At 39.4% G+C, this 14,428-nt stretch overlaps 1 protein-coding gene and 1 pseudogene across 2 annotated transcripts in view; both read right to left on the minus strand.

The window, feature by feature from the left end:
* The window catches only part of Elapor2 (endosome-lysosome associated apoptosis and autophagy regulator family member 2), a 201,040-nt gene that overhangs the window by 63,752 nt on the left and 122,860 nt on the right, over nt 1-14,428 (minus strand). For both annotated transcript variants that reach the window (XM_021162113.3, XM_029477444.2), the window contains 2 exons: nt 12,511-12,706; nt 7,638-7,785 (listed from right to left, as the gene is read on the minus strand). In XM_021162113.3, the coding sequence (XP_021017772.1) occupies nt 7,638-7,785; nt 12,511-12,706 (344 nt within the window). The remainder of the gene's footprint in view (nt 1-7,637; nt 7,786-12,510; nt 12,707-14,428) is intronic.
* LOC110294110 (nucleophosmin pseudogene) lies at nt 5,566-6,603 on the minus strand (annotated as a pseudogene).

The raw sequence follows: 14,428 nt of genomic DNA on the forward strand, positions 1-14,428 counted from the left end.
ACGACATTACAACTGCATGTGAGGAAGCGGTTCTGACTGACCCATTTCATTGCTGTAACCAAATGCCTGGACAGTAAGGAGAGTGAGAGTAATCAACACTGGGAAGCCATTACAAACCCTCTGCCCAACTTGCCCAAATGTTCTAACTCACATTCACATGCAAGTTGGAGTTTAAAAGCTATTTTCATTATTTAATTTAAATTCTTCTTTTGAGAATTTCATACATGAGTATTCTGTATTTAAATCATTTCCACCCCTCCTTCTCCCCCTTAAAGCCCCTCCCACACATCCCATCCATTCCAGGATTCCTGTCCTCTTCTTTTGCATTTGTTATACATAGATAAACACTTACAGAGCCCACAGTGTCACTCATATGTACACATGTTTAAGGATGAATACTTGGAATTTGGTGACTTATTAGGGGTTACACCCGGGGAAAACTGATTCTCTGCCTTACTCAGCAGCCACTGACTGCATGAAGACTTTCCTCTAGGGGTGGGGCTTTGTGAGCTTCCTCTTTCCTTGATGGCTAGTGTGGTCATTAGCCAGTTCCTAGTTGGCAACCACACTGGTAAGACTCTATTGGTGCAACTTTTCTGTCATGCCTAGATGTCACTATGTCACAGCAGGTGTCTGAAATTTGAGCTCTTGGATCTTTCTGCTTCATCTTCTTCGATGTTCCCTGAGACTTAGGACTGGGAGTTGGATTGTTAACTAGGGTTGAGTATCTTACAGTAACTTATTCTCTGCCTTTTTCACTAGTTGTAGATCTCTGTATTAACCTCCATCTGCTGCAAAAAGAAACTTCTTTGATACGGAGTGAGAGCTACATTTATCTGCAAAAGTCATTGATGACAGTAAAATCTTACATTAGCAAATAAAGTCTGCTTTGGTTATTCGTTTCCCAGGATGTAATCTAACCAAATGTGTAAATAACCGTGTAGTTACACGGTTATAGACAAAATCTAAGTCCTAACCTTTTGTAGTGGAGTAAATATTAATCATTTACCATGCTAATTAAAATGACTAGAGATAATACATTGAACATCATAGCAGCTTTATTCATAATAGCCACAAACTGGAAACAACCCCTATGTCCTTCAACCAAAGAATGGACAAAGAAAAATGTGGTTTATTTACATAATGGAACACTACTCAGCTATCAAAAATGAGGTTATCATGAATTTTGCAGGCAAATGGATGGAACTAGAAAATATCATCATGAATGAGGTAACCAGGACCCAAAATGACATGCATAATATATACTCTCTTATAAGTGGATATCAGCCATAAAGTACAGGATACACACAGTATCATTATATTCCACAGACCCAAAGAAACTAAACAAGATGGAAGGCCCAAGTGGGGATGCTTGAATCTCACTTAGAAGGGGAAATAAAACAGTCATAGGAGGCGGATGGAGGGAGGGGACAGGGTGGGAGAGGGAATGGGGAGGAGGATGGGAGGTTCAGGGTCAATTGTGGGAAATCAGCAGCTGGCAAAGGATAGGGGTTAGGGAACATCTCCAGGACATACCAGAGAAGGGGAAGACTCCCATGAGTCTTTGTGATAACTTTTCTGAGACTCCTAGCAGTGGGGTTATAGAATATGCAGTGGCTACTTCCTGTAGACAGGCAGGACCCCCAGTGGAGGGATAAGGACACGAACCTGCCCACAAAATATTCAGCAAAAAATCTATCCTATCTAAAAGAAATGCAGGAACAAAGATGGAATAAATTAAGGGAATGACTGGCCCAATTTGAAACCCATCCCATGGACAAGCACCAACCCCTGACACTATGTTATGCTTGCAGACAGGAGCCTCGCATAACTGTGCTCTGAGAGGCTCCACCTAGCAGCTGATTGAAACAGATCCACAGCCAAACATTGGTCGAAGCTCAGGGAGTCTTACGAAGAGTTGGAGGAAGGATTGGGAGACTTGGGGATAGGAACTCTACAGGAAGATCAACAGTCAACTAACCTGTACCTTTGGGGGCTCTCAGAGACTGAACCATCAAGCACAGAAAATATACTGGCTGGAACTAGGCCCCCCACATATGTAGCAGATGTGTAGCTCCATCTTCATTAGGTCCTCCAACAACTGGAGTGAGAGCTGTCCCTAAATCTGTTGTCTGCATATAAATCCCATTCCTCTAACTGTGCTGCTTGTCTGGCCTGAAGAAGATGTGTCTAACCTGCAGAAACTTGATGTGCTAGGGTTGTGGATAAGCATTGGGAGCTTCCACCCTCTCAGAGGAGAAAGGGGGAAACTGCGAGGGGGTGCCAGGAGGAAGGCAGTGATCAGGATGCAAAATGAATGAATAAATAATAATCAATTAAATAATAATAATAAATAAGTAATGAAAAAACATCTTGAACTCTCTGAGTAATGCTTCAAAGATGCTTAGAGGTTAGGAGACTACGTGTTTAGGTATGCACATAGGTATAGAGCTAGATAGCTAAAAGGCAGACCATTATGGTGGTATAGCAATACAGTCAGCAGCAAGGTGGAGTCAGATATCACCAATGTATTTATCAGCTACCAAGTCTATCTTTCTCTTTTGTAAATTATTCTTGATGCCGCCCCTATTTTCCTGTCACAAAGCTCTAAGTGTTTTCACTAAAAGAACTTTCTAAAGATTTATTAACTAGAAAACAGTCCCACTGGTGATCCCAGTATCAAGAGACTATCCAATTAATATTTCCTTTAATTGAATGTGTGGCCTGTTTCTCCTCTGACCATCATGAGCAATGTGACACCAGCATTAAGCCATTCCCTAGAAGCTACAGGCTCTGACCTTTAGTGAGGAACTAATATACATGCTAAAGATGCCACTTTGGAGAAGTGAATTTTATTACTCATTTTGAAACTAGTTAAAGTGTAATCATGGACCAATAACTCCTCTAGGTTTCACCTTCATATTTTGAAAAGAAACAGTAGTGCTGAGGTAAAGTCGCACTTGATCCTCAATCTTAGTACTTCAGTACTTCATACTATATACTATTTCTGTATAGTTTTCTCCATCCACCTATATCTTTCTTATTCAAACGCTTCCTTTTCTTTTGTATTCCCATGGGGGGAGCAACAGTGTCAATACACCAAGCCCCCGGGGGGCTCCCAGGGACTAAACCACCAAAAAAAGAGTACACATAGAGTGACCCATGGCTCCAGCCTGCATATGTGGCAGAGGATGGCCTTGTTGGACATCAGTAGGAGTGGCCCTTGGGCCTGAGGAGGTTCTATGCCCCAGTATAGGGGAAGGCCAGGGTGGGAAGATGCTAGCGGGAATGGGGGGAGTATCCTCATAGAAGCGGGTTGTGGATGGGATAGGGGGTTTCAGAAAGGAAGACCTGGAAAGGGGAAAATATTTGGAATGTAAATAAAGAAATTATCCAATAAAAAGAAAAAAAAAACGCTTCCCTTTCACCACTGATTACTGATGACTGAGGAGTGCTGACCTTCTCAGTCAATCACAACCTATCAACGTGAGATAGAAAGGACCGTCATGAGCTTGCCACCCCTGTCAGACTCTAAACCAAAGAGCACAGGCATCACTGACAGGGGGTAATGAAGTGCCATGCCTTAAAAACACCTTTATTGACTGTTCTCAAGGGACTTGTTGAGAAATGTAAAGAAACTGCTATTTACAACAATTAGACCCTTGTCTCATTTCCTGAGTTTATTCATTTTCTGCAATACTGTTGAAATGTCCCAAGAAATACTCATTCATTCTCACAAGCTTTTTTGCAAACAAGATACACTTTAAAAAGCAAATCTGTCTAAATGTTGCTTAACATTCTAAAACATCAAAGGCTATCCATATTAGAAGCTCCCCAAAAGGCCATATCAAGCAATCCACCTCACAGAAGGAAGCAGTAAGGGCTGGAAACTTAGTCTAACTGCTCAAGAACATACAGCTAATAATTACAGTTACAACCAGAGCCTGAACCTCTTTACTTCAAAGGGAAGCGCAATGAGAAATATTTCTTACCAATCAAACTTTTGATATAGAAACTACAATTACTGATTTATAAATACTAATCACATTAAAATAAAAAATTCAGGTGACAGCAGATGCTGGCGAGGATGTGGAGAACACTCCTCCATTGTTGGTGGGATTGCAAGCTTGTACAGCCACTCTGGAATCAGTCTGGCAGTTCCTCAGAAAATTGGACATAGTACTACCGGAGGATCCCACAATACCTCTCCTGGGCATATATCCAGAAGATGTTCCAACCGGTAATAAGAACACATGTTCCACTATGTTCATAGCAGCCTTATTTATAATAGCCAGAAATTGGAAAGAACCCAGATGCCCCTCAACAGAGGAATGGATACAGAAAATGTGGTACATTTACACAATGGAGTACTACTCAGCTATTAAAAACAATGGATTTATGAAATTCCTAGGCAAATGGATGGACCTGGAGGGTATCATACTGAGTGAGGTAACCCAATCACAAAAAATCTCACATGATATATACTCACTGATAAGAGGATATTAGCCCAGAAACTCAGAATACCCAAGATACAAGTTGCAAAACACATGAAACTCAAGAAGAATGAAGACCAAAGTGTGGGCACTTTGCCCCTTCTTAGAATTGGGAAGAAAACACCCATAGAAGGAGTTACAGATACAAAGTTTTAAGCTGAGACGAAAGGATGGGCCATCTAGAGACTGCCGCACCCGGGGACCCATCCCATGATCAGCATCCAAACGCTGACACCATTGCATACACTAGCAAGATTTTGCTGAAAGGACCCTGATATAGCTGTCTCATGTGAGGCTATGCCGGGGCCTAGCAAACACAGAAGTGGATGCTCACAGTCAGCTATTGGATGGAGCACAGGGCCCCCAATGGAGGAGCTAGAGAAAGTACCCAAGGAGCTAAAGAGGTCTGCAACCCTATAGGTGGATCAACAACATGAACTAACCAGTACCCCAGAGCTCGTGTCTCTAGTTGCATATGTATTAGAAGATGGCCTAGTCAGCCATCATTGGGAAGAGAGGCCCATTGGTCGTGCAAACTTTGTATGCCTCAGTAGAGGGGAACGCCAGGGCCAAGAAGTGGTAGTGGGTGGGTAGGGGATTGGGGGGGAGAGGGTATGGGGGACTTTTGGGATAGCATTTGAAATGTAAATGAAGAAAATACCTAATTTTAAAAAAAGAAATACTAATCACAAAAAATAGATATACTTATCACCTAGAGCCATAGAAATTTATTTTAAAATTGTTAGTATGTTCTTTTTTTATTACTAAAAAGCTGAGTTTATCTCACATATATATTTTTGTTTCCCTACCATTTCCACATCTGACCACCACTATTATTACTATGTCCTATCATAACATTCCATATATACTTAAACCAAGTAAAGGGTGGAGTTCCATCCTTGAAAACTAAACAGGCATTTTAGACAACACATTCTTGACAATTGAACCTGGACAACATTTATCAAACACAGTAGGGAAAGTTCTCACTTTGCATTATAAAAAGGACAGCCAGATATCAACTATTACAGAAATGAAGTAAGACAGAATATTTCAAACTGCTTAAAGCATTTTCTTAAAGAGACTTCCTCCACTGCCAGAGATCTCGAATAGCCTCCTGGTCAGTCATCCAGAAACAAATGTCACATAATTAATGAACTTGGCTTCTACTTGGGAAGAGAACTACCTTTTTCTATACTCGCTTGCATTTTTGCCTTAATGTCTGCTACAGAACTAGGTCCCTTTGGTGTTTTAGGAGGTTTTTGGTTTTTTTTTTACTATTTTGAAGGACTCGACCCTTTGATCTTGATGTTAACAGTTTTAAGTCTTTTCCATTTTGGTTTGATTTTTGTGCATTTTTGGCTGGGGTATCTTGTACAGATTTCTTCACTGGGACCATTTCCTCAGTTTCCTCTTCACCACCACCATCATCATCATCATTTTCTTCATCATCGTCCTCATTGTCCTCAGCATCTTCATCAAGTTTTACTTTTTCCTGTGGAACCTTGTTACCACCTCCAGGAGCAGATCATTTTCCAGACATGCCTAAGAGTTTTACATCCTCCTCATCTTCATCTTCAGGTTCTGCATCTTCCTCTACAGCTATTAGGTGCTGTCCCCTAATGTGCACAGGCCCTGAACCACACTTCAACCATAAGACCACAGATGGTGTAATTTCAAAGCCCCCAAGGGAAACTGTTGGTTGTACAGAAAGTTCCAAAGTTGCCAGTGTGACTTTAATTGGTCTGCCTCTATGATGTGTAACTCATTTTTTGCCCCTGCTCCTAAACTGACCGTTCTTAATGATAACTGGTGCTCATTTTCATCATTATCCACTTTAAAGTGATAGTCTTTGTTAGCCTTTAGTTCACAGCCAAAAAGGTAGTTGTGAGGCCTAAGAGGGCTCATGTCCATGTCCATCAAGTCTTCCATGAGGTGGAGGCACGCACTTTGGTATAGGAGAAGCTGGACAGAAAACAACTGCCTACTGTTCCACAGAACAGACACGCAGGATGAAATCACGCCAAGGACAGTGTGTTCTTTCTTAAAACCTGGATCACAGAAACATGTTTTTTTTTTTTTTCCCATTGATGACAAAACAAACATTGTGCTTAGTACAAGTCCATCTGAAAATATTTTCTCAAGAATTAAAGTCACTGTCATAATAAATAGTACGAGATCAGGTACAGCTTGCATTCATTAAATAGCCTCAGTAGTTAGTCCACTAGTATAGAACTATATCTTAGATTCTGTAATTCTACTTAAGCTCGTGACAGACATATCAAAATATGCCATATCCAAGGAGACCTTTCAACAGTCTAAAATTCACAGAATCAAAACATACAGCCATTTTTATTTTTTAAATAATTATGAATAAGCAAATAATTATAGTAAGCAGGAAATATTTACTGACTTGCAAGAAAATATTTAAGCAAAATCAAAATACTTTAATATAATTTTAACATAAAAGAAACTTATCATGACTCAATGGGTAATGTACTTGCTATATAACCATAACGAGAACATGCTTAGATCCCTACCATGTGTAAAACACAGCTGTGGTGGCACACAGCTCTAACCTAGTACTGGTAGACCAGGGAAACGCAGATGCTCAGAGCTAGCTGGGCAGCCAGCACAGCCCAATCCATGAGCTCAGGCACAATGAGACACTCTGTTTCAAAAAAGTAAAGTGGAGGGTGATAGAGGAGAACACCCAGCATCAAGTTCTGCCCTCCTCACATACACATGTATGTTCTTCCACATATAAACACACATATGAACACGTAAACATTGATATCCCTCTATATACACAATGTGTAGAAGAGTAATACCTTCTGTAGCTAAAGAATGAAGAAAATGAGTGTTGGAAAAATTATTTGTGATGTACAGTCTAAGCCAAATAGCCACCTGATGAGCATAACCAGAAATGTAGCAAGCCAACATTATTCCACAAGAAAACTGTGACAAGCAAAGAAATAATATTAAACTGAATGCAAAGTACCATCGGAGGAGGCTTTCTTTTAACATTGAAAGATGCATCTAACACCCTCCAAAAAGTTAGGAGGCATAAAGTGGTGTGAGCCAGGAGTATAAATAATTATATGAATGTTCCTTAAAAATCAAGTTCTAGAATATGAAAAGCCTTACAAAGAACTCAAAGAAGATGTTGTTGTCCACGTACTGGTACTCAAAGAAGACGTAGCCAGACTTCTTAAGGTGCACAGCGTAGATCAAAGACACAGTGCAGTCATCACGGTTAGACTCTATATAGTTCCCACGAGGAAGCCAAGAAGAGCTGTGGAAACAGAACCAAAGGTACAAGCTCAGAAACCTCTTCTAGCCACACCCCTCCAACCAAGTGATTTAATCAGGAATAGATCCCGTGGGCCAAACAAAGTGGATAACACAAGCTTTGCTGATTCAAGGGTTCAACTCCACTATTGAGAAGTTTGTTTTATACTAAATGTATTTTTTATTTTAATTAAAATGATTATGACATTTCCCCTTCCCTTTCCCCCCTCCAACTCTTCCTAGGTCACTCCCCTCCAGCACCTCCCACGGACACCGCCCTAATCCTTCTCAAATTGCCCTCAGAACAATAACAACACCAATAGACATGGAAGAGGCTCATGTGCAAAAAAATACACTACTAACTACTAGTTAGTAGTCAACTAACTACTTCTGAGTCCTAGGCTTCTCCAGGAATGAACCCCTAATTGGTTATCCCTTACTGAGTAGTAAGCCCTGAAATCATACACATACAAAAAACAATTAATGGATTCAGCAGGTTATATTTATATAGTTATATGTGTATATGTGTGTGTGTATAGTAACTATTGAAAAATGTTTATTTTTATAGCATATGACATATTAAATTTTTGTAAGGCTATATGATCAATTTGGTACAAATCTTGTTTTTTTGTTTACCAAAACCAAAATCACTAATATTAAGATTCATAGCCTCAAGTAGAATTATTCTTTCAAATAACATCTGAGTTTGGCTTATAGATACACACACACGAGATCTATGGGAAAAAGTGCTATTAATGCTAAATACTTAGATTAATATGTAAAGCTATACTATAGTTAGCCTGTTAAATTGTTTGATAGAAGGCAAAGCCTTTTCAACCTCTGAGTTAACGCTGGACCCCCTAAGGCACCTGAGTTTCCTGGAATCAATGGTTGTTACAAGCAGGACACGTGTGTGTCAGGGTTCACAGAATTCTTCTCACTATCTCGCAGAGGTACCAAAAAAGATGCAGATATTCATTGCTGTTCTAAAAATAACAATCCACACTATAATCTGCAGTCTTCAAAACCTAGGGTTAGCCAAGATATCCTAACACAACAAATCACCACGCAGACAAGGAAAAACAAAAAACAAAAAACAAAACATGATAAATCACACTTTTTCAAATTTTAAATGTCTAACTATCAAATATCATTAAGACAATAAAAAAGTCAAAAGCCACAGACCTGAAGGAGATATATTATAAAGACACACATATGTGCATATGATGTGCAGTAAATATTGCATAGATATACACATATAAGTTTCATGTCCATAATGTATAAAAAAAACTTCTTGGGCTCAGTAATTAAGTCATCACTATGTCCCAATTGATTAACAATAAAGAAAGAAAACGTAGTTTCAGATGGGCGAAGAGCAGAAGAATACTATATTCAACTGAAATTTGTGTTCAGAAAATTATTATATTAAAGAACCTATACTTAAAAAGGGCTGCTTACTGTAGACTGTTCTTGATGAATAAGCTAGTCTAACTAGAAAAAATTGTGACTATTCAAGTTCACCAAAACAAGAACCTGGTGTCCCATCACATGCGGCTAGTACCTTACTCTAAGGCATATGCATGCTGCTAAGCTTTGCCAAGCCCACATTGAAATAAACTGTCACTTTAAGAGGACAGAACCTTGGTGGTGGTTCTGTAATGGTTACTTTTCTTTGTCAATGTGATTATTCATCAAAAGCCTAAAGCATGTGGCTCTAGGTGTGTCTGTGCAAGCTTTATCAGAGACGAGTCAAGAATTAGGCTTTTTGACCTAAAAAAGTTCATGAATGGATTTCAATTCTGAATAGAGCATTGAGAGGTAGCACAGGTAGGAAAGGCTGGAAGGGAGACTGTGGCAGTGCTTGATCACTTAGGGCATGTTCTTGGATGCTGCATCTTGTCCTGATTTCTATTTGTTACTGACCTGTTGTTCTGCATGTCGTTTGCTGAGTGTTGAGCAGCTCTGCTTTCCTGCCCCTAACCTTCACAGCCAGGACTAAGACCCTTAGCAAAACAAGTCTTTGCTCCCTTTTGTTGTTTCTCGGTATCTTTTCAAGAAAAGTAATTAATGCAGCCTTGATGCTGTGTAGAGTCTGGGGAGATGAGACCGTAGGAAGGGATTAATACTTTTCTCACTAAACATTTCTCTCTTCACACATGCCAGCCTGTACCTTCATTGGGACTGTGGTTTAAAGATATATGAAGCCCTTACCAGATGTCAACACCATGCTCTTGGGCCTGCAAAATTAAACTAAATAAATCTCATTAAAAACTCCCCAGTCTCGGTTGTTCTAAAAATAAAAATTCGTAGACTAAGAAACACACACACACACACACACACACACACACCCCTCAGAAAATAAATCATTGCCACTCAGTTGAGAGAGAACAGGAGAAGACTAGAGGAATGTAAGGGTATTATGTGCAGGAAGAAGGAGAGGGGTAGGGAGAAGCCAAGAAACACATCTATTAGCTCAGCTAAATGATGATGAAGACTTTGGGTGCTGGAGGGAGTGTTCTTGTCAGAAAGCAGCCAGAGTTTACCTACTTTGCTACCTCAAGTTTGATTTTCTTAAACTCATTGACATTACAGGAAATGTTGAATAGTCAATGCACAGAGCAGAAGAGAACACATTACATCTTTAAAAAATACAATAAATTCTTTTTTTCCAAGACAATTTAGCATTCTTGCAGTGTGGTCATATGCAAAGCCAGTGACCACTTAGCAGTTAAGCAAAGGACCTTTCTGTCTTGAATCCTTAACCTACTCTCCCAGAAAATAATCAAGGTCTAAATGAAGGTCAAACATTCAAAGAAAAGAAAAAAATATATGATTTTTTCTTGAAACAATAAAGATTAGTAGAAATCCTACTACCTAAGTTTGATTATAAATATAATAATTTTTAGACTAAATTTCTAACTAATTTTTCTATTGCATTCTGCACACATTATTTATTATATTATGATGCCAATTAATTTCTCATTAAAAATTTAGCTATGTTCTTTGTAATGAATGTCCAAAATAAACAAACAAAATAAAAAACAACCCAAAACCCTTCTACTGAGATGCTCCCCGGGACCTAGGACAGGGCTGTGTTAGAACTGTATCAACTGAGGCTGCTCATCCAACAAGCAGTTGTTCTCTGAGGGGTAGAGGCTAAACTGTCTGTGGATATAAACATAAGTATTTAAAATATAGTTAGAAAGCTGGGCAGTGGTGGCGCACACCTTTAATCCTAGCACTTGGTAGGCAGAGGCAGGTGGATTTCTGAGTTCCAGGCCAGCCTGGTGTACAGAGTGAGTTCCAGGACAGCCAGGGCTACACAGAGAAACCCTGTCTTTTGAAAAACTGAAATATATATACAGTTAGCAATTATACTGGTTTGGGAAAATGGGAGTAATAGGTTCTCCTCTAAGAACCATGATCTTCTCAAACATAAATAGTTCCTACTGCTAGTTACTAGTTGCTAGTTAAATGGTGCCATTTACAATATGAGGCACAAATTCCCTTCTATTGAGCAGGGCCTGAGTCCAATTAGACAGTTATTGGCTACTGCCAATATAAGTGCCACTATTATGTTCTTGGACTGTCTTGCCATGCTAGTCATTGTAGTTCATAGGCTCTACAGCTGGGTAAGACTATTGATTGCTTTCCTCTACTGGCAGCTTCCACAGTGCCTTCAGATTCTATGAAAGCTTGGCCTTGGAGAGCAAGTTTCCAGGTCAGTACCAGCTCAATTCCTCTAAGTCTAACATGTGTGGGGTCTTCAGCACTTGGATCTGAACTTCAAGTTCTGAGAGGCAACCAAGGGCAATAGTAATAGCCTGTATGTAATGGGGAAGGGTCTCTTAGACTCCCCTGACCAAAAATAGAAAATAAAATAGAAATAAAATGTACAGGGCAGATTTCCGTACCTGGGTTTTTATTAGATATTGATGGCTCTTTGGAGGAAGGGAGCACTATAACCCAAGTGATGTAACTTCATTAAGTGTGTGTGTGTGTGTGTGTGTGTGTGTGTGTGTGTGTGTGTGCATGTGCGCGCGCACCTGAGCACATGTTTTAAGTAAACATTTATTACTGAAGAGGAAATGAAAAGATTGTAAGAGCCAAAGGACCAAGACAACTGCCATACAGTAGCATCTTCAGTATACAATAGGTAAGCTGTACCCATAAAATCTCAACAATATGGTTGCCTATACAATATCTGCACCATGGCAACATGAGTTAACATGATAATGTGGGTGAAAGAAATCTCTCAAAGTCCCATTCCTACAAATTAATGACTGCTCAAGGATGAACCCCCATTAGACAATCCAATCCCAAATAGTCAGTCCTAAACACATACACATTTTAACAATGCTAAAGGGACTCAGCACCATGTAAGTATGTATGTATGTACATATATATATGTATATATATACATATATACACATATATACACATATATACATGTATATATATGAATTTATATGTCTATAATAATTAAAGAAGAGTATATGTATAAAGGGGTTGGAGGGACACAGGTAGAATTAGAGGGAGGATAAGGGTGTGGAAATTATGTAAATACAGAATTCCTTTATTAAATCCTTCCCCCAAAAACCCTACAACCCTTTGTCCTGAGCTCATCTAAGATCTTCATCAGAACTAAAACTATCCTCAACTTTTCTAGAAAAGAACAACTACACCTTTGCCAAGTCTCCAAAATGCAAAGGTTCCTTTGGGGTCTTACTTGTTACAGCCATCTGGCCTGCTGTCAGAAGGGCCCACCACAGTGTCCATGAATGTTGCAACGTTGGAAAATCCTGCCGGCAATTCATCCCATTCATCAAATTTGATGCCACTGCCCAAGGAGTAGGTGCCTTCGACACATTTACTGCAAACCTGGTTCTTCATTTCTAGATACTCTCCAGAAGCACAAGAGAAAGCTGGAAAGCAGAAGAAGATAAAACCATTATAACTGGTGTCTTCCATTAACTGTCTCTCGTTCATGTTGTCAGCAGAATTATTTCTATAAAACTCTGATCACATCAGACCCTAAATAAATTCTTCCAATGTTTTCATTATTGATTTTTTTGTATTTTAAATTCTGCCTCAACCTATTTTATTCTACTCACCCTTTGATCAAAACAAAATGTCTATTAATCCTCTCTTCTTCTACCTCTTGTCTTTCCAGGGATGTTGAACAAATGACCTTCTCTATGTGGACAACATTAGTTCTTATGTGAAAATGAGTCTTCATGAAAGATTACCCCACTGCACTCACCCCAGTCATCCAAGTCATATCCCATGGTCTAACAGTACACTCGCGGCAGCACAGTACACTGAGGTTCATAGAGAGACTACTAAAGAAGAGAAGTGCTACTTCTCCACAGAAACAAGGGTCATTATTTGGGGATTCCTAGTTATAGGTAGCATATGCTAAGCCAAGATGAGATGCTAATTCAGTGAAGAACAAAACAAAAGGTCATACCAGAGAGTAGCACAGTAGCTGAGCAACTTATCCCCATTCTGAATCCTCTTAAACATCTTCCACCTTTTCAATAGTCACAGTGGCAACCTGACCATTTATACCAACCCCATCCACGTCTAATGCCAAGTTCTCTGACTTTTTAGGCGTTGGATTAAGCCAGTGGCTCTGCTGCTAAGTGATTATTCATCAAACAAACACAAATCAATGTTTCCAAAGTACATGGCCCTGTGCGGGGTGGATTAGAGCTGGAGCCTGGATAGGGGCTATCTAATCCCTTAATCAGGACATCAAAGAAATAAGAACAAAATAAAATGTCCAAATTAGCTGATGAAAAGAAATCTACCATCCCAGGAAGGCAGCAAAGCCTCACAGGCAGGCACAGTCCTCTTTTAATACAGTGGAAGACTTAATCAGAAATAAAAACAAGCTGTTTTTGAAAAAAAAAACCTAATTAAAGAATTAGAGCTCAAACCCACACACTCACCCACCTACTCATCCACTAAACTAATATAATGATTCTCTTTAGAAAAGCTTAACAGTGCTGCTCAGTGAACTTTTTACATTTAAATCAATATCCTGAAACCAGTAAAACAGAGTATCAGCAAAGGTCAGGAAGATACGAGATCAAAATTATTCTGCAGACAAGGAAGGAAGACCATCTTGGAACAAGGATGTTATATCTTTTTTTAAACTTGTGACACCTGATGTATTCATGGTCCCATCGGGTGTTTTATTTCTGAGATAGCTACCATAGTAGCTGCCTCACAGGATTAAGAAAGATAAAATACCACACAAAATAGTGAGCATAACCACACTGTTATACAACACATGCTCACACAGGCTGCTAGTTTCAAGATGAGAGCAACCAGCAAAGAAATGGAAAGCAATTTCTTTTAGTTTCAATGAGTTGGAATCTTCTAGTAAACTCAGATTCTAGGAACAGTGCTCTAATATGACAACGAATGTCAGAAACAACAAAGCAACATGAAAAATTGTCTTGGAAGACAGTTTATTCTGAAATAAAAAATCGACCTTTTAAATTGATTAGCAATTACTAAAGATGTTTTATTTCACTTCACAGTCTATAATTCATCATGAGGGAAGTTAGGGAGGGAACCAATGCAGAACCATGGTGGTAAGAGCTGGAGCGGAATCCATGGAGGGGCACTGCTCACAG

The sequence above is a fragment of the Mus caroli genome, unplaced genomic scaffold (genome assembly GCF_978045245.1).
Source record: "Mus caroli unplaced genomic scaffold, Mus_caroli_1 scaffold_4, whole genome shotgun sequence".
In the NCBI taxonomy this organism is placed as follows: Eukaryota; Metazoa; Chordata; class Mammalia; order Rodentia; family Muridae; genus Mus; species Mus caroli.